The sequence below is a fragment of the Rhinoraja longicauda genome, chromosome 8 (assembly GCF_053455715.1).
Source record: "Rhinoraja longicauda isolate Sanriku21f chromosome 8, sRhiLon1.1, whole genome shotgun sequence".
In the NCBI taxonomy this organism is placed as follows: Eukaryota; Metazoa; Chordata; class Chondrichthyes; order Rajiformes; family Arhynchobatidae; genus Rhinoraja; species Rhinoraja longicauda.
This window is the reverse complement of record NC_135960.1, coordinates 31,422,158-31,440,907: the sequence shown is the minus strand read 5'-3', so window position 1 is coordinate 31,440,907 and position 18,750 is coordinate 31,422,158. Positions and strand designations below refer to the sequence as shown.

Here is an 18,750-nt window from a genome sequence, read left to right as displayed (position 1 = left end):
CTATCTCCCCATCTCCACCCCTTTCTGCTTTCCATAGAGACCATTCCCTTCCTAACTCCCTGGTTAACATTCCTTCTCACCCAAACCACCACCCCAGGTACTTTCCCCAGCAACCGCAGGAGATGCAACACCTGTCCCTATACCTCCTCCTTTAGGAAGGAGATGAACAGGAATTTCTTTAGTCAATGGCTGATGAAACTGTGGAATTCATTGCCACAGAAGGCTGCGAAGGCCAATTCAAAGGATATTTTTAAGGCAAGATAGATTCTTGATTAGTACGAGTGTCAGGGGTTATAGGGAGAATGCAGTAGAATGGGGTTGAGGAAAGATGGATCAGCCATGATTGAATGGCGGAGTAGACTTGATGGGCTGAATAACCTAATTCTGCTCCTATCACTTATGAACTTATGAAGACTAGTAATTGTTGCATTCATTTGCAGTTAGTAAAACAAAGATACTCCAAATTCACAGCTCATGCCACCTCATTGAAGAGATTTAAATTGTAAAGATCGAAGAAACTTTATGTTCAAGACAAGAGGCTAACCTGCTCCCTTTATTGACCCAAATCGGTTTTCATCCGATGGACTGACCTGAGCATGGACAAGTGCATCGTTGAAGAGGATAAACCAGTTGATGGAGAATCTACCCGCATGTTGCAGTGTTAAGCTGCGGTTACTGCTCTCACAGATAAGGCGACGTTCTGGTTTCCTCAGGGAACCCTGGCAGAAAAAGAGCAAATTGACATTACACTGAACCATGTTCACACCAGCAACCTCAGCATACTTTGGAGCAAAGATAGACTAACAATGTCTTTCACAAACCTGATATGGCAAAATAGGAATCTCAAGGACAATATCAACCTGATGTTTGGACTGGGCCTCTAGCTATTGTTATTTTCAAACCATTTCTGCAAAAGGGTGCCCTAAATCGAACATAGGAATCAAACTAATACAATGTTCTGATGAAGGGTTGTATTTTCTTGAAGAGATATTGTGGACATCAATTTATTTTAATGCACCTGGAAAAATAACTTGGTAGTTGGTAAATTGGTTACAAGGAATAATCATATTAAAAATGTCCAATGATCAACAAAAGCAGTGACCAAGAATAACAGACACAGACAAATGAATTAACTGGAAATCAAGCACATAACAATGAACACTAAAAATACTACAATGAAGATAGTCACTCAGACCAAAAAATATTGCAAGTAGAGAATATTGATATCCTGTTTTTATCTCACACTTCTTGTCTTTTCATCTCTGACCTTTGTCCACCCATCAAAATCCACCCTCATCTGTATCCAACTGTCACTTGCCAACTTTGTCCTGCCCCCACCTCTTCCAGCTTTCTCATTCCTTTTTATAATCAGTTGGAGAAGAGTCCTGACCTGAAACATCATCTATCCATGGTCTCCAGAGATACAGTTTGACCAGCGAGTAACTCCAGCACTTTAAAAAAATGTAAACCAGCATCAGCGGTTCCTGTGCCAGCTGATGGCACATTAAGAACATTATTGCTATTGAGGAAGAGCAGCATAGGTTTACCAGGTTAATTTTCAGGATGGTGGGACAGTCATGTGATGAAAGAATGTGTCAACTGGGCTTGTATTCACTGGAATTTAGAAGGATGAGAGGGGATCTTATAGAAACATATACATTTCTTAAAGGATTGGACAGGATAGATGCAGGAAAAATGTTCCGGATGTTGGGGGAGTCCAGAACCAGGGGTCACAGTTTAAGAATAAGGGGTAAGCCATTTAGGACTGAGATGAGGAAAAACCTTTTCACCCAGAGAGTTGTGAATCTGTGGAATTCTCTGCCACAGAAGGCAGTGGAGGCCAATTCACTGGATGTTTTCAAGAGAGAGTTAGATTTAACTCTTCAGGCTAAAGGAATCAAGGGATATGGCGAAAGAGCATGAATGGGGTACTGATTTTAGATGATCAGCCACGATCATATTGAATGGGAGTGGTGGCTCGAAGGGCTGAATTGTTTACTCCTGTGCCTATTTTATATGTTTCTATCGATATTGTGCTGCATAGTTTGACAACGTTTCTCACTGTCCCCAACTTCACCAATTTTGGTGTCATCTGCAAACTTACTGACAAACCCGTCTATATTTGTGTCCAAGTCATTTATATATATAACAAACAAATGGGAGCAGCACAGATCTTTGCGGAACACCACTGGTCATAGACCTCCGGCCAGAATACCACCCAGCCACCACAACCCTCCATCGTCTGAGTAAGCCAGTTCCGCATCCAAATGACCAAGTCACCGTAGATTCTGTGCAGCTTAAACTTCTAAATCAGTCTAGCATGAGGGACTTTATAAAATGCATTTACTAAAATCAGTAGACAACGTCCACTGCCCTACCCTCATTAATCACCTTTATTAGCTGCTCAGAAAACTCAATCACGTTCATAAAATATGATCTGTGCAGACAAAGCATGCCGACTGTTCTTAAATAGCCCAATCTTTTCCAAATATGAGCAAATCTTATCCCCAAGAATTGTCTTCAATAGCTTCCCTAGCACTGACATGAGACTCACAAGCCTATAATTTCCTAGATTATCTCTACTTGGCTTCTTAAACAAAAGCCTACCTTCTGTGGTTTATGAAAATAAAAAGATCTTCGTCAAAGCCACTGCAATCCAGTCTCTTGCCTCTCTCAATAACCTGGATAGATGAACCTTAACAAGCCTTAAGAGTACCAACACCACCTCCTTCTTGATGTCAAACTGCGCTAGCATATTGGTATTCCCCACAATGATCTCACTGTTCTCCATATCCTCCATGCAAATGCAAAGTACTCAATTATTACCTTGCCTACATCCACCGACTCCCAAACATAAATTGCCTCCTCTGTAACTTGAGCCGTCCTACCTTCTCCCTAGTTACACTCTTGTTTTTAATGTACAAGATATCCTCATAATTTAGTAAAAGTAGTTTCCCCCCTGCTGTCATAGATAGATCCCTCACCCACATCTCCTCTGTGCCCTACAGTTCTGCTCTCCTTCCCACGAGATGGTACAAGGATAGAGTTCCCCTGGTACTCACCTTAACCCCCACCAGCCAATTCATCATCCTCTAACATTTCCATCACCTCCAACGATATCCCACCACCTGTCACATCTTCCCATCCCCAGCCCTTCCTTTTTTCTGCAGAGACTACCCCTTCACAACTCCTTGATTCACTCATCCCTTCCCACCCAAAACACCCCTTTTCCAGGTACTTTCTCCTGCAACAGCAACAGTTGCAACACCTGTCCCTATACCTCCTCCCACATCTCCATCCAGGGACCCCAGCAATCTTTCCAGGTGAGACTGAGGTTCACATGCATAAATTCCATGTGACTCACATCATTGCTGGGACACCACAATTTTAATGCTGCAGAACATCAAAGATAATGGGAAGGTTACACAAAGTAAAGAACTGCTATTTCAAAAGCAATTTCACCGGCAAAAAATGTTTAGTGAATTAAACCACAGCAACCATAGACAACCTTGGTACACACTCCAAATCACTTAGTTACCAAATGCATAGGTGTTAAAAAAGCAGGAATGGGATGCAACTCAACTTATCCAGTCGCAGTCAACAAGGGTCATCGTTATGCAACCACTTGCATGGGAAACTAAACCTAGAGCAAGGGTGCTGCATTCTCATTAAGCACGCGTCCCATTTTAGGACACACAAGAAATACATACTTACACTCAGAGTAGGAATATGTCTTGACAGAAAACCCTAAAAAAATGTAAACCCATATTAACCCTTCCATTGTTGAGCAAGGAAACATGCAAAATCTTTCACACAAACAACATTTGACACCCTAAATCAGGCTGTAAAACTCTGGCTTCAATTCACATTGAGTAGAAGCTCTGATGATTCACTGCCACCTGTTGGTTTGTGTTATTTACAGGGTAGTATGTCGCAAGCAAATCCTAATGGCGCCTGTTGGTTCCAGAGCTGCCTCCCACAGAATGTTTTAAAGCAAGGCAACACCACCTGTTGCAAGTGCTATTGTTAGTTTGACAAGCTAACCTTTAATGCGATTGTATAGCAAATGTTTCCCAAGTGACAATAAACACCATACAATGGCCTTTAGCTACATGTGCTACGTATGTCAGGCAGCTAAATAATTCAGATTGGATAAGTCATAACATATGAAATTCAGAACAGATTTGATCTCAGGCCTACAATACTGTTTTGGCAGAGTATCTCAATGCTCCCATTGCTATCTCAATGGGAGAGCAAGCATCACTCACACAAGAATCAGTGGGATCAGCATAAAGGCCAAAAATGCCAGCAAAAAAGTTATAAATAAAAGGCTGCAAGCAAGGCATCCTTTAACTGTCAATCCATCTAAAATAATTAGTAAAGCAGCAACCACATTACGACATGGCACCAAATGCATTTTACAAGAGCAAAGGCTTGCAATCTAAAAACTGTACAAATAATAAAAAGCATTTTGATGAGTATTACACATACCGTCATTTTCCCTGGAAATGTCTTCCAAAAACTGTACGTATATTCTGCTTCCTTCCTTTTCTTCTTCAAGTGTAGACCAAGAGCTTCAAACTGGCAGCTGACTTCCTGCAATTTGTGGTATTCCTTGGAGGTCTGCCACAGATTACAAAGCAAGATAGGTTACCCTTTTCAGATCTGCTTCTCTTCTCCATCCCTACCCTTGCCAAAGAGCCTTATTCCACAGCCATTAAAACTCTACATCAGGCGCTTTTGCAGCTCAAACACACACTTTTTAAACAGTGCCAAGATGAAATGCTTGGGAAAAGGTGGTTTTGATGGAAGGCCCACCCAATTTTCTGCACTGATGATATTACACTGATGAGCCAAAACATTATGACCACTGACAGGCAAAGTGAATAACATTGATTATCTTGTTACAATGGCACCTGTCAAGGGGTGGGATATATTAGGAAGCAAGTGATCCCAGTTCTTGAAGTTGATGTGTTGGATGCAGGAGAAAAGGGCAGCAGTAAAGATCTGAGCGACTTTGACCAGGGCCAGATTGTTAAGGCCAGACGACTGGGTCAGAGCATCTCTGAAACAGCAAGGCTTGTGGGGAGCCCCGGTCAGCAGTGGCGAGTACCTACCGACAGTGGTCCGAAGAGGGACAAAACACAAACCGGGCGACAGGGTGCTGGGCGCCCAAGGCTCACTGATTCGCGAGGGCAACAAAGGCTATCCCGTCCGGTCCAAACAGACAGGTCTACTGTGGCACAAGTCACAGAAAATTTTAATGGTGGTCATGGGAGGAACGTGTCACAATACACAGTGCATCGCACCCTACTGCATATGGGGCTGCACACGGAAGACCAACAGCATATGAGGCAGGTGGTCATAATGTTTTGGCTCATCAGGTCATAATGTTTTGGATGATTGGTGTATTTTCTTTCTATCCTCTGCACAAAGGTTTTAAAATCATTTGGGATGTGGCCATTTTTAGGCAAGATTAGTATTTACTGCATATCGCCAAATAATTATTCAATTTCAGTGGGGCAGTGAAAAGTTAACCCTATTGTTAATGGGCTGGAGTTACGTGTGCGATAGTCCCAGACAGTAGATTCCACCGTTAAAGGACCAGAGGTCTTTTGAAATACTGTGCAATCTTGATATAATGTGGGTATCATGGTGCATTTTAATACCCATGTTAGAAATTAAACCAACATTTACCCAAGTTCCATCTTGGATGACACATTAAATGCTGGTTAAATCCAAAACTTTGACATATCAATGTTGTATTATAATTGTAATTATAACTGCCAATCTACTGCTGAATCTTTTAAATTCATGGTTACAATTAACTTTTATTCCCAATTGTTGTTATTTGTGTAATAGAATTTAAATTTCCCACCCGGCATGGTAGGAGCTAATCACCATTCAATGACCCAGAACTGTGGCTGCTTGACCAGTAACTCAATCATTTCACTACCACACCTTCCAATTGATCTGTCAGTTTCAGGTGACCAAAACTATTGGCAGGTACATTGAATGCAACTGAACACCTGAACTTTCACAAGGAGCTCCAAAGCTACATCTGGGTGACTGGCTTGACTGCATTACTCAAAGTACTATCAAAGACACCCATGATCTCCTGGTTCAAATCCAGAATGGAGTTTCTCCCCAGCACCAATGAAAGGACATTCATTCTGAAGAAGGGCTCGACCCGAAATATCACCTGTTCCTTTTCTCCAGACGCCTTCTGACCTGCTGAGTTACTCCAGCCTTTTGTGTCTATCTTCAGTTTAAACCAGCATTTGCAGTTCCTTCCTTCACATAAGGATCGTCAATATTGTGTTGTCTGCACAATTATAATGAAAGCTTTGTCCAGGATCAGCTGATGCCAGATTCAGATTTCAACCTTGGAGTATGTTATAGTTTGACCTTATAGCTCATCAACAGATCAGGCCACATGAAGAAGCATGATATGAAACAAGAAATACAGAAGGACATGATAAGTGTGAACTTACCACAGCCTGTTGTATTTCACAGAACATCACTTACCACTTCGAAACAAGTTGCAAGTTTTAGCAGCAGACGGGCATATTCATGCAAATGATTGGAAGGCATATAGAAGAGAATGTGCAAGAGGTCAGCAGCCGGGGTGTTCTCATCCATCACTTCTGACAACTTCTGGAGGGTCTGAAGATTTTTGCTGAAGAGTTCCCTGTGCAAAACAATAAAAACACACTCATATCACAGGGGATTCAAGGGCATGTTCACCAAGGTCATATGAACACCATCACCTCCATTTCCTCTATTGTTACCGAGTCCAAATGCAAGAACTCTACCTGCCAGCATTGTCAGAGGCCCCTCAAGGCATGGAGAAGACCCATTCACCATCTTTTTAGGGCAACCACCCATGAGAATTAAATTCAGCCTTATCAACATTGACCGTTCAAAAGAAGAAGTGAGATTAGTTAGGGAATGATTCAAGAAAATTAGATTTTAAATGAACCTGGGCAATGCAGGGAAAAGAAAGGTTATAGGGGTTGCACTGTCAGAGATAACACAAAAAGAGGCCAAATGTTTTAACATCCTTGAAAGTACAAGTACATTATTAGGCGCCAATCAGAAACTTTCATGTTAAAGCTTTTGGAAGGAAGATTAAGGACATGCTAAGCTCTGGATTGAAACGATCATGTTTATTTGTACACACCATACAATCTCATTAACTTGATTATGTCCACCCACTTTGCCATCATCTCTACTCATACTCTCTCACAAGAAATTCATGTTCTAGGGTTCTAGGAGCAGAATGAGGCCATTTGGCCCATCAAGTCTACTCCACCATTCCCTCTCAACCCCACTCTCTTGCCTTTGCCCCAAACCCCAGATTAATCTAGAATCTGTCAATCTCTGCCTTAAAAATATCCTTTGACAGGCTTCCACAGCCGTGAATGGCAATGAATTCCATAGATTTGCCACCCACTAACTAAAGAATATCCTTATCTCCTTTCTAAAGGCATGTCCTTTTATTCTGAGGTTATGGCCTCTGGTCCTAGACTCTCCCACTAATGGAAATATCCTCACCCCATTCACACTATCCAGGCTTGAAATTCATTAAATTGTGGCAATGTATTCCGTAACTGAATGAATTTCCCCTTACTGCTCTTCTTATCCATATCTGGCTTCCCTGAGCCTTTGACGAACAAGGTAGTGTTGCAACATACTCTCTTAATGTAAAGAGAGGGTGTGGAAAGATGTAGAACTCAGGAATTTAATTGAAAATAAAATTCTAAATAACATTTATTCTTCTCTGGTGCTTGGTACTACTTTGGAGCAATCTAGGAATAGACCAAGACTGATGACCTTGCAAAGACAGACTGACTGTCAGTTCCCCATGATATAGTTGAAGCAGCACACTTTATGCAACATTACTTGATAACATGCTCCTTAAGAAGCAAGGTTAGGCTATACTTACATTGTTGGCTTGGCCAATGCTTGAAAGCCACCGACCACCACAAAATTCCCTACAGAGATGGAAAACCTGAAAACAGAGAAGAGCGCGGTCATAAGAACCAAATGATACAAATGTAAAAGGACACCACCATCAAAGGTAGGTATGAAGGACTGGCACTCAGTCCGTCAAGCAGGTCTGACAAGATCTTGAGGATCCTGGTGGGAACTGGTACTCTGAAAATGTGCAGAAAGCAATTCAGTGTCACAGTGACACAGTCGCACAGCTGTAGAGCTGCTGCCTCACAGCACCAGAAAACCGGGTTTGATCCTGACCTCAGATGCTGTCTGTGTGGAGTTTGAACGTACTTCCCGTGACTGCATGAGTTTCCTCTGGGTGCTCCGATTTCCTCCCACATCTCAAAAACCCGAGGGCTGGTCGGTAAATTGGCCTCTGTAAATTGCCCGTAGTGTGCAGGGAATGGATGAAAATTAGGGGGATAACAGCTATTGATGGTCAGCATGGACTCGGTGGGTCAAAGGATCAGTTGTCACACCGTGTCTCTAAAACTAAAGAAGGTGTTCATCTCGGGCCAGGAACCCAGAAGGCAAATTGAACCATTGAACATACTGTTTCCCCAAGATTCTCATACTCAGCAGAGACCAAGTGAACTGTAAAGAATTTTATATTTTGAATCAGTATCACACTTGTCTTTTCCTCACAGACCTAATAAAGTAAAATGAAGATGGAGATGTTGAATAGGTTAAGAGAATTAACTCTGTACTGCAGTCACACGGCATAACAAAATATGTGGCTTTTACTTGCATGTCAGAGCAGTGGCTTGAGATGACAATTAATCAGAAATTCAAACACCATGGTAAGGATTTGGGAGATGAGAAATTAAAAGGAAGTCAGATGTAGGGAGAGGAGTCAAAATCAGAATCAGCAATGTCTAATGCATAATGGATGGATCGATAAAGACAAAATATACAAAATCACAGGGAGCCTAACAAAAATTTACATTATCGCCACAAACAACGTGTCAAGCAACATGATTGTTCGGTTGGCAGAAATTTATGTTAACGGGATTATTGACAAAAAATTTAGTCTGTAGTCTACTCAATCACCTACACTTACAAGTTGAAGCTCTGGTGTGTGCCAAGATAACTTGTATGGACATCAGCCAGACAACTGTGCTGAGGGGACTGGGTGCCAACAAGCTTCAACATCCACTGCCTCAGGAAAGGAAAATGGGGCTAACAGGACAAGGGCGGATCTGATCAACTCAACCCTCCTTCCCACATAGTCAAGGATTACACATAGTCCAATGGAGGATGGCTCATGTCTGGACCACTTATAGGTAACACCTTAAGAACCAGAACAAGTTACAAAAACCAGGAGCAACCAGAACAGCAACGCAAAGCAATGGACAATAGAACTAGATCTCCAGCACAAAAGGGGGCATAATTAAAGTGGGAATTCAGGGCTCTTCAATGATCTCATGTCATTAATACTATGTGACCTATTTGGGATCACATACATGGTGTGTAACTTGCTTGGAAACCACCTCTCTACACTAGCACCCCATCTGTAACAGCGCTCTAGATTACACACTCGTACGTGCCCACTTCCTTATATTTTATCCTTTCAGGCTGCACTCCGCTGTACCAGGAACCCACTGTGAACACTGTGCGTGGAAGGCAAATTCAATGCTAGTATTTATAACAAGAGGACTGAAATACAAAAACAGAGATGTAATGCTGAGGCTCTATAAGGCGCTGGTCAGGCTGCATTTGGAGCATTGTGAGCAAATTTGGGCCCCATACCTGAGGAAGTATATGCTGGCTCTGGAGAGAGTTCAGAGGAGGTTTACAAGAACATTTCCCAGAATGAATGGTTTAGCATATGATGAGCACTGGGCCTCTACTCGCTGGAGTTTAGAAGGTTGAGGGGGGACTTACAGAATGATGAAAGGCATAGAGTGGATGTGGAAAGGGTGTTTCCACTGGTGGGAGACTCATTGCAAACTCATTGCTACAGAGGGCTGTGAAGGCCAGGTCAATGCATATTTTTAAGGCAAAGATAGACAAATTCTTGATTAGAACGGGTGTCAAGGGTTATGGGGAAAATGGGATTTGGAGGCAGAGATCAGCCATGATTGAATGGCAGAGTAGACTCAATGGGCTGAATGGCCTAATTCTACTCCCATAACAAGTGAACTTATGAACCCCTACACGTTCGGCTGCATGCGAAATCCCCGTCTTCTGCATTGCTCAGAGCTTGGGTTGGAGAGACTACCTGTGATGGGTCGTGACGATGTGGGACTCATTCCCCGTCCAGCATGGTAATCACCGGAGATGGGCACCACAGCAAAAGACAGGGCAGTGCTTTATGCCACTGGCAGCAATGCACCTCTAAATGCTGCAATCATAGCTCTAGCTCTCTTGATACCAGGAATTCATCCTGAGCAATAAGGTACCAGCAACCTGATTAACAAAGTAAATCATTGCACCCTTAAATGGGATATTAAATATATCTATTCTTATTTGACTCCCCACCGTGTGAACATTGGCAAAACTCCAGCAACAGTAACAGGTTTGTGTACTTGCTCTTTGAAAGTGTCCAGGAAGATCTTTGAATGGTCCAACATGACTAGTGTCTTGACATCCTTAGAACCGTGAAGAAACTTATTTAAGGTGAAGCTGTGCTGCCCAATCAGGTAGCACAGTTTGCTAAATTTGCTAGCAGCATCTTGTAATAACTGGCTCAGCGTCAAACCCAAAGCAGAAGGCAAGTTATCTACAAAAAAAATGTTCATAAACCAAATTATTGATAATCTAAATATTTAGCACATCACACAATCCTCATGCATGCTCCATTGTTGGTGTTAGAACTACTGTCACATTCACAAACTGCAAGGTGGCTTTTCAATATTACTTCAGTCCCCAAAGGCTTGGTGATCATGAGATAAATAGAATTTTTCAGAAGACAACAAGACAATAAAACACTCCTGATAAGTAGCATTGTCCAATCTATTATCTTAGACTTAAAAATATTCAAAATTTTCTTTAAATAAGTCCCTTAAGGTTATGCTATATACAGGTTCTCTTTATCTTTTGACCATGTTTAACATATTACCCTACCTGGAACTCAATATTCTCAAAGTGTCTGTAGAGTCTCAACATCTCATTGTTAAACACAACTGAAATTCAATTTCAGTTGGTTAAGGCAGGTGTGTGGAGTGTCTCTGTGATGCCCCTGTTTCTACAAATGTAACATCCAGTCATTTTAGATTACAGGGATAATTTCTTTTTGGCTTGTTTGTTATATTATGCTGGGTTACTGTACCAGTGGACACAGCTTTGTCACAATGTAATGGCAGGCTGCAACACTAGTGGCGCAGGTCTGTTGGGGTACTGTCCTGGTGGATACAGGTCTGACAATGTGTAATATTGTAGTACAGTACTGGCAAGTATAAGACTGGCACATATAATAATTCAGTCCTAAAGTTTAACATTATTCAACTCACAATGCTCTATCTATAATCATCCTAATTTTGAGAGCATACAATCTTTAATCATGTTGATTATTTTTTCCAGTTTAATGGATGCCACCCAAATATTTACTTCTCTGATTATTATCTTGCTGCTCGAGTGAAGAAACAGTCAGAAAAAACAAAAATATAATTTTCCATACCTAAACCCAGTAGAGGTCTGAGAATCCGATTTTTCATATCGTTTAGCTTACAGTGGAATGTCCTCTCTGATGATGCCAATTCATGACAGCTGGCAATATAGCCCATTACGTTCCTGTCTGCAAGAGAGAGGCACCTCTGCCCCCCAGCAAACAGACTGTTTATGTAGCCAAACTGAAATCAGAGCATGACATTACCATGATCATCAGTAGAACAAGGACTGTTTAACAAAATCATAAGTATTCACAAAGTAAGATACAGTAATATAACGTTTTTTATTCATTTGGGCTGCAATCTCAAACTTCTGAGTCAAGTTTGTTTTGACGTTAATCTTTTTGCCACAAGCTTAAATTACTTGGAATAAATGAGGTCAACTTAAAATATCTCACTATTTTCAATGTGAAAGACACTTTTGGTCTTTAGCTACACATTTTGAATAAAAACTTAAGAGTAATTAGACAGCCACATCATAAATGTAGACAAACGAGTTACAACACAACTTCATGTTTGATAGTTTAAAATTGCCATCCAATCAGGCTTCAGGTCCAAAAGATTTCCAATGGATAAAGTATACTATTAACATCATGCTCTTCCAAAATGTCAAGAAAATACTTTTACTGTTTTAACTTGTAATACAATAAATTATGATCTAATTAAGAAAAGCCAAGTCGATTTTTTTTTTAAACAATGCACTCAACAGCAAGTGAAAATAATGGAGAAAACTGACTCAAGAAAATATAGGAGTCAAAACTTCTATAATGAAGAACAAGGGCTTGGGGAGTAAAAACAAAGTGACTATCATACACAACTGAAAATAGAAACACTACTGGATCCCCAAAAGGTAAAAGAAAATGTTTCAAAATGCTTTCTCAAAACATACTCAGTTCAAAGCATACTCAGAGACCATAATCAATCCAAATCACTCATACAAAAATTTCTACAGCTTTCAAAGGTTATGCAGCTCATAAAATGACAAGAGTAATTCTATGATCTTAACTAGTTTGAAAAGAGATGAATACATTTGTTGTGTGTGTGTTGAAATACTCCTATTCCCTGACCACCAATAAGATTAGAACTATGATTTGGTCCACTAATAGCCAATAAAAGACCTATAGATATCAAAATTGGATTCAGCTGCTTTTACTGATGCACAGGTTATCATGGTGAAGTGCAAGAAGCAGTCAGTTAAGGTCAGAATAAGCATATTTATTTGCTCCTTATGCCAGTTTTCCTGAAATCATCAAACCAGATGGTCACAATCTCTCAGGCCTGAAGCAGCTATTTTTATTTAACCTAAGATCAGTATGAAAGGATCAATGATATAGTGTAAAACAGTTAAAAAGGGCAAAGTGATTTTGAAAACAGATTTGGAGAATAGGAAATGTTTATTGCTTTGACCAACAAATTCTGCAATAAATACTATCGATTGAGTTTCCATGCGTAGATGAACCAACATATGTTTTCTAAACTACTTTTTTATTATATAACGAGTAGAAAGGTAGTTTTGTTCAAATGATTTTGGGGCTGAATCTGCTCAAAGACTGGATGAATTTTCCAAGATCTGACACCCTTCCAAGTAACATTAATTTTACATTGGTTTCTCTGAAAGCCCTTTCATCTTTACACTGGCACTATTCCTTTCTCTGACCAAGAAAATCTCCATTATGATTTCTAATCAACTTTTTTTTTCTCTTCATCACTCTGTAACAATTTATACAAATGTATTAATGCTTTTTGCCCTTGCTTCAAAATTAAATTTTCTTCACCATTTTCCAGTTTGTTTGCCACTGAATTATGACGCTGATGCTACATAAACTTTCTGTTTCATTTTAACATGCATATCTTTTGCCATCTGAGGTACATTAACATTATGGCTTTTCTAATGGGAATATGTTCAATTAATATTATCTGCTCTAAGAAAGCCCTCCATTAACCATTTACCTGCCAAATCCTCTATTCTAATTTTACTGAAATGAACTCTCCTACAGTTGAATGGTTCACCTTTGATTGTTCCTTTACTCTAAACTTAAGAAATATGATCTTCCTTCACTTTAATTTTTCTCACAAGATCATGCATTGGCTTCTTTTTCTTTGGACGTGAAGCACACATCGTTTGTCCATTTCCATGCACACATGTTGTCTGACCTGCTGAGTTCCTCCAGCAGTTTGATTTTTGTTTAAGATTTCAGAATCTGCAGTTTGTCTCAATGCCATAAATGTTGATTATTTCTTGTCTATTTTAAGACAACTTGAAGACTCCAATACAATTCCTCATTTTCATGCACCTTTCAGTATTTCAATGTTTCTCTAAGTAGGTGTCAACTATCTTCCTTGGTATATTACTATACATGGTATATTAGCTTTAACAGAAAAAGTTCCTTTAAACTTTGGTGTTTACTTTAAAATCTTCATTTGTAACTGACATTCTCTCACTTTAGTTTTTGTTTACTTCAAGCAAAATATGTTGGTAAATGATTCAACTGTTTGGGAATTTGTAAATGTAAAGATATGAGCAGTATTCAGTGTTCCACCCAGCTCACTGCAACACACACTCACTCTAGTTTCCAAGTGTCCCAGTCAAACACCCAGCTTAGCTTCAAGTGGATGTTGAGTTTTCACAATTTAATATGTTCCACTGGCACATCAGATTGGAGAAGCCATCTTGCATTCTGCGGGACTAAGACCTGACTAACTCTGGAGGTTGTGAAGGATCCCATGGCATTGTATTAAACATGAGGAGAATTTTACTCCGTATCTTGTCCAATGTTTTCCCCTCAATCAACATCACTGAAACAGATTTTGTAGTTATTATTCTTCAGGAGTTTATGGCAACTTTCTGTCTGAAAAATGGCTCTAATGATTCCAACGTTACAACAGTGACTAAACTTCAAAGTTCTTCATTATCTGCAGTTGTGAAAGACATTGTGTAATGCAAATCCTTTTCTTACAAATAACATAAATTTGTTTTAAAGTTTTTTAATTGGCATGACTTTCTTTGGATGAATATTTGAAGTTCACTATTTCTAATCTCACTGAATAATAAAGAACATAATTAGTATCACTTGCCTTACTGCAGGCTGACAAAAGCACAGGTTGCTTGGTGTGAATCGGATTGTGCTCAGTATTCCTGGTGTTGTGTGACACTTCCTGTCCACTATAGTAGACAATGGGCTGGAAGAATTCCCCATCAGCCAAAAAGAGCGTATGTCCTTGTCCCGCTGCCACATCCCATACACACACGCCTTCAGGGATCTGCACCAGAAATGCATTTGGAATGTCAGGTGCTGTGGTTTATTCATAATCAACAATCAGAGTCGGTAATTCTTTCAAAGTGGCTGTGCGATTTCTTCATTCAGACAATAGATGTTCACTGTTGCATCACCTCTAAACCAATTTAATGCTCTCTTCCTCCTGAAGCTGACCTGGATGTCCGGATCCATAAGCCACAACAGTTGATGCCTTTTAACCTGATAGAGCATCCAAGGTGAAAGGTGGGTTGAAAAGGATCAGAAGATTAGGGAGTGAAATTGAGGGGTAAAGATTGGGCCAACTGGAGTAATCTTTTCCCTTTAATCAGATGTGGATAAAAATAGAAGGCATAGAATTTAGGGTGAGATTTGGAGGAAATTTGAAGGAGACCTTTTCACCCAGAGTGGTGAGTACCTGGAATGGTTCTAGAGAGAGTGGTGGAAGCAGAGTTGCTGACAGCATTTAAGTATCTCGATGAGTACTTGAAGTGCCTAAGCAATAAGGCTATGGGCCAAATGCTGGAACATAGGATTAATATAGATGGGCGCCAAGTGGTTGGCGTCGATGTGGTGGGCTGAATGGTGTATTTCCATGTTGCATGACTCTATGTTGCACATTTTGACATTTTAACCCTTGAACATACCCCAGGGATTTTTATCCTTGAACAGACCCTGGGGATTTATTCACCTTATTATATATCTTTCCACATGAAGATTGTCAGTGCAAATAATTATTTGCAAGGCCTGTTGAATGGCCTGTTGAAAATGGCCATTAAAATTCTTAACCAATCAGTGCACTTTCATGCTTAATTAATCTTGCCTCACTTATCTCAGATGTCACCATATTCTGGGCTAAATCTCTTCCTGTAGCTGCTTATTTGTGGAATTTTCCAGAATAAAATAGCAACAAAAATATATTAATTTTTGGTCCTGTGTTTTCTTTTCTTGAAGGAGTTGACTTTGTTGGGTAAAGTTTCATGAATATTAGCCTTTAATCCTCTGTGAACAAGACAATCAGTTTTGGAAGCTTGATAATTTCTGGGTGACAAAAAGCACAAAGTTTGATCCTTCATGCCCGACATCTACACAAAAATATTCCAGTGAAGAGAAAAGGAAACACTGTATGAAGTTGTGTGAATAACGCCAAGTTGTTAAACTTCATAATGTGCTTTATTAACCACGAGGCTGTAAAACAACGACTAAGCCTGTACATTCCATCCGAATACTCCCCTGTCTGACTGAATCTCCATAGCACGCATGCGCAACATAAGACATTCCAGGAACAGTCCAAAGGAATACCCGACATGGATCAGGAATATAGTGACTGATTTACATCCTTCTTCTTTAGCTAGTGCCCCATGAAACATATATACACTAAACTATAGCAAAGCTTATACAAAATGAATAAAATGGCATACTATACAAAACTACAGCAAAGCAAAGCAACACCAATCAATAACTGAAATGAAGAAAACGATCAGTCTTTGACCACTGACACCATGTATGGGCTTGATCTTTGTTCTACAGCCTTGTGGTTAATAAAGCACATTATGAAGTTGAACAACTTGTCATTATTCACACAACTACATACATGGTGTCAGAAGTTTTAGTCCGGAACTTCATCGTCTTGGGATTCGTATGTATTTCACTGTCTTTCTCTCTGCAAGAGATCGAAAAGTTTGTTTGCTTAAACATTATGGCTGATGCATTCCGGAGGCTGGACCCACTCGTCTTCGACAACAACATTGGCAAAAGATGGCGGATCTTCGAAGAAGAATATGACATTTCTGTCGCAGCCGCGCACTCCGACAAGCCACCCTGCACTCAAGCATATATTCTTCTCAACCTTGCGGGACAGGAGGCTATCGAACGCGCAAGATCATTTGTGTATGTGGAGGAGGTGAGACAGCCGGCCGCGGATGGTGGAGAAGAGGTTGTCACCCCCGCTGAATCGAAAGAGGATCCTCAATGTCTCAAGAGGAAATTTCGAGTTATGCAGCCCTCAAATTAATCTCACCACGGATCGGCACAAGTTCAACACGCTGAATCAGAAGGCGGTTGAGACTATTGAGTCATATGTTAATGCTTTAAAGTTACAAGCAAGGAGTTGCAGGTTCGGGGGGCTCTGTGACGAGCTTATCAGAGATAGACTGGTATGTGGTATTTGTGACGATAAACTAAGGAAGGTACTTCTGCGTGACTGTGGTTTGACATTGGTTAAGGCTATTTCTACCTGTTCAAGTTCATGAGATGACCGAAGCGCATAATGAAACGCTAACTATTGTGTATCAATCAGTATTGATGCTGTTCAGGCTGGGTTCCAGAGAGAACCTAAGCCTGAGATACCGATGAGGATCCAGTCGGAAAAGGCTGGGACCCAATTTATTGCCGTCTGCAACAATTGTGGAGGCAGCCATGCAGCTCAAAAGGAAAAGTGTCCAGCTTTTGGTCAGCGGTGTTATGCCTGTAGAAAATGCAATAACTTCAGGAGATGCTGCAAATCCTTACAACAGACTTATCGCAGGGAGAAACCCAAACAGCTTGTTCACCAGTTGCAATCAGATCAAACCGACAGCAGTGCCGATGAGATGGTCGGTGTTGATGGGATCACACTGCAAATAGATTTGTTTGATGCACTGAGGGTAAGAAACGACGAAGCTATGGTCACCATGCAAGTTAATGGTGTTTCGGGAGAAATTAAGGTAGACACCAATGCTAATTGCAAAGTGATGTCGAGTACGTCCTTTATGCATCTGCGCGATGGTGAACAATTAAAATCATGCAGTAAAGCCACCACCATAATTGCTTATAGAAACATAGAAAATAGGTGCAGGAGGAGTCCATTTGGTCTTTCGCGCCAGCATCGCCATTCATTGTGATCATGGCTGATCATCTACAATCAGTAACTTGTGCCTGCCTTCTCCCCATATCCCTTGATTCCACTAGCCCCTAGAGCTCTATCTAACTCTCTCTTAAATTCATCCAGTGAATTGGCCTCCATTGCCTTCTGTGGCAGAGAATTCCACAAATTCACAACTCTTTGGGAGAAAAAGTTTCTTCTCACCTCAGTTTTAAATGGCCTCCCCTTAATTCATAGACTGTGTCCCCAGGTTCTGGACTCCCCCAACATTGAGAACATTTTTCCTGCATCTAGCTTGTCTAGTACTTTTATAATTTTATACGTCTCTATAAGATCCCCTCTCATCCTTCTAAACTCCAGTGAATACAAGCCCAGTCTTTCCAATCTTTCCTCATATGACAGTCCCTCCATCCCAGGGATTAACCTTGTGAACCTACGCTGCACTGCCTCAATAGCACGGACGTCCTTCCTTAAATTAGGAGACCAAAACTGCACACAATACTCCAGATGTGGTCTCACCAGGGCCCTGTACAACTGCAGAAGGACTTCTTTGCTCCTGTACTCAAATCCTCTCGTTATGAAGGCCAACATGCCGTTAGCTTTCTTCACTGCCTGCTGTACCTGCATGCTTACTTTCAGTGACTGGTGTACAAAGACACCAAGGTCTCGTTGCACTTCCCCTTTATCTAATCTGACACCATTGAGATAATAATCTGCCTCCTTATTTCTGCCGCCAAAGTGGATAACCTCACATTTATCTACATTATACTGCATCTGCCATGCATCTGCCCACTCACTCAACCTGTCCAAGTCACCCTGCAACCTCCTAACATCCTCTTCACAGTTCACACTGCCACCCAGCTTTGTGTCATCCGCAAACTTGCTAGTGTTACTTCTAATTCCATCATCCAAATCATTAATATATATTGTAAATGGTTGCAGCCCCAGCACCGAGCCTTGCGGCACTCCACTCTCCACTGCCTGCCATTCTGAAAAGGACCCGTTTATTCCTACTCTTTGCTTC

General features: G+C 40.8%; 1 protein-coding gene across 7 annotated transcripts in view; it reads right to left on the bottom strand.

The window, feature by feature from the left end:
• The window catches only part of als2b (alsin Rho guanine nucleotide exchange factor ALS2 b), a 113,112-nt gene that overhangs the window by 63,232 nt on the left and 31,130 nt on the right, over positions 1 to 18,750 (bottom strand). For 5 of the 7 annotated variants that reach the window (XM_078403513.1, XM_078403514.1, XM_078403511.1 and 2 more), the window contains exons 8-15: positions 14,685 to 14,870; positions 11,621 to 11,792; positions 10,534 to 10,723; positions 7,949 to 8,014; positions 6,529 to 6,691; positions 4,492 to 4,623; positions 3,715 to 3,747; positions 591 to 719 (exon numbers count right to left, since the gene is read on the bottom strand). In XM_078403513.1, the coding sequence (XP_078259639.1) occupies positions 591 to 719; positions 3,715 to 3,747; positions 4,492 to 4,623; positions 6,529 to 6,691; positions 7,949 to 8,014; positions 10,534 to 10,723; positions 11,621 to 11,792; positions 14,685 to 14,870 (1,071 nt within the window). The remainder of the gene's footprint in view (positions 1 to 590; positions 720 to 3,714; positions 3,748 to 4,491; positions 4,624 to 6,528; positions 6,692 to 7,948; positions 8,015 to 10,533; positions 10,724 to 11,620; positions 11,793 to 14,684; positions 14,871 to 18,750) is intronic. The other 2 variants (XM_078403515.1, XM_078403517.1) reach the window with 1 other exon arrangement.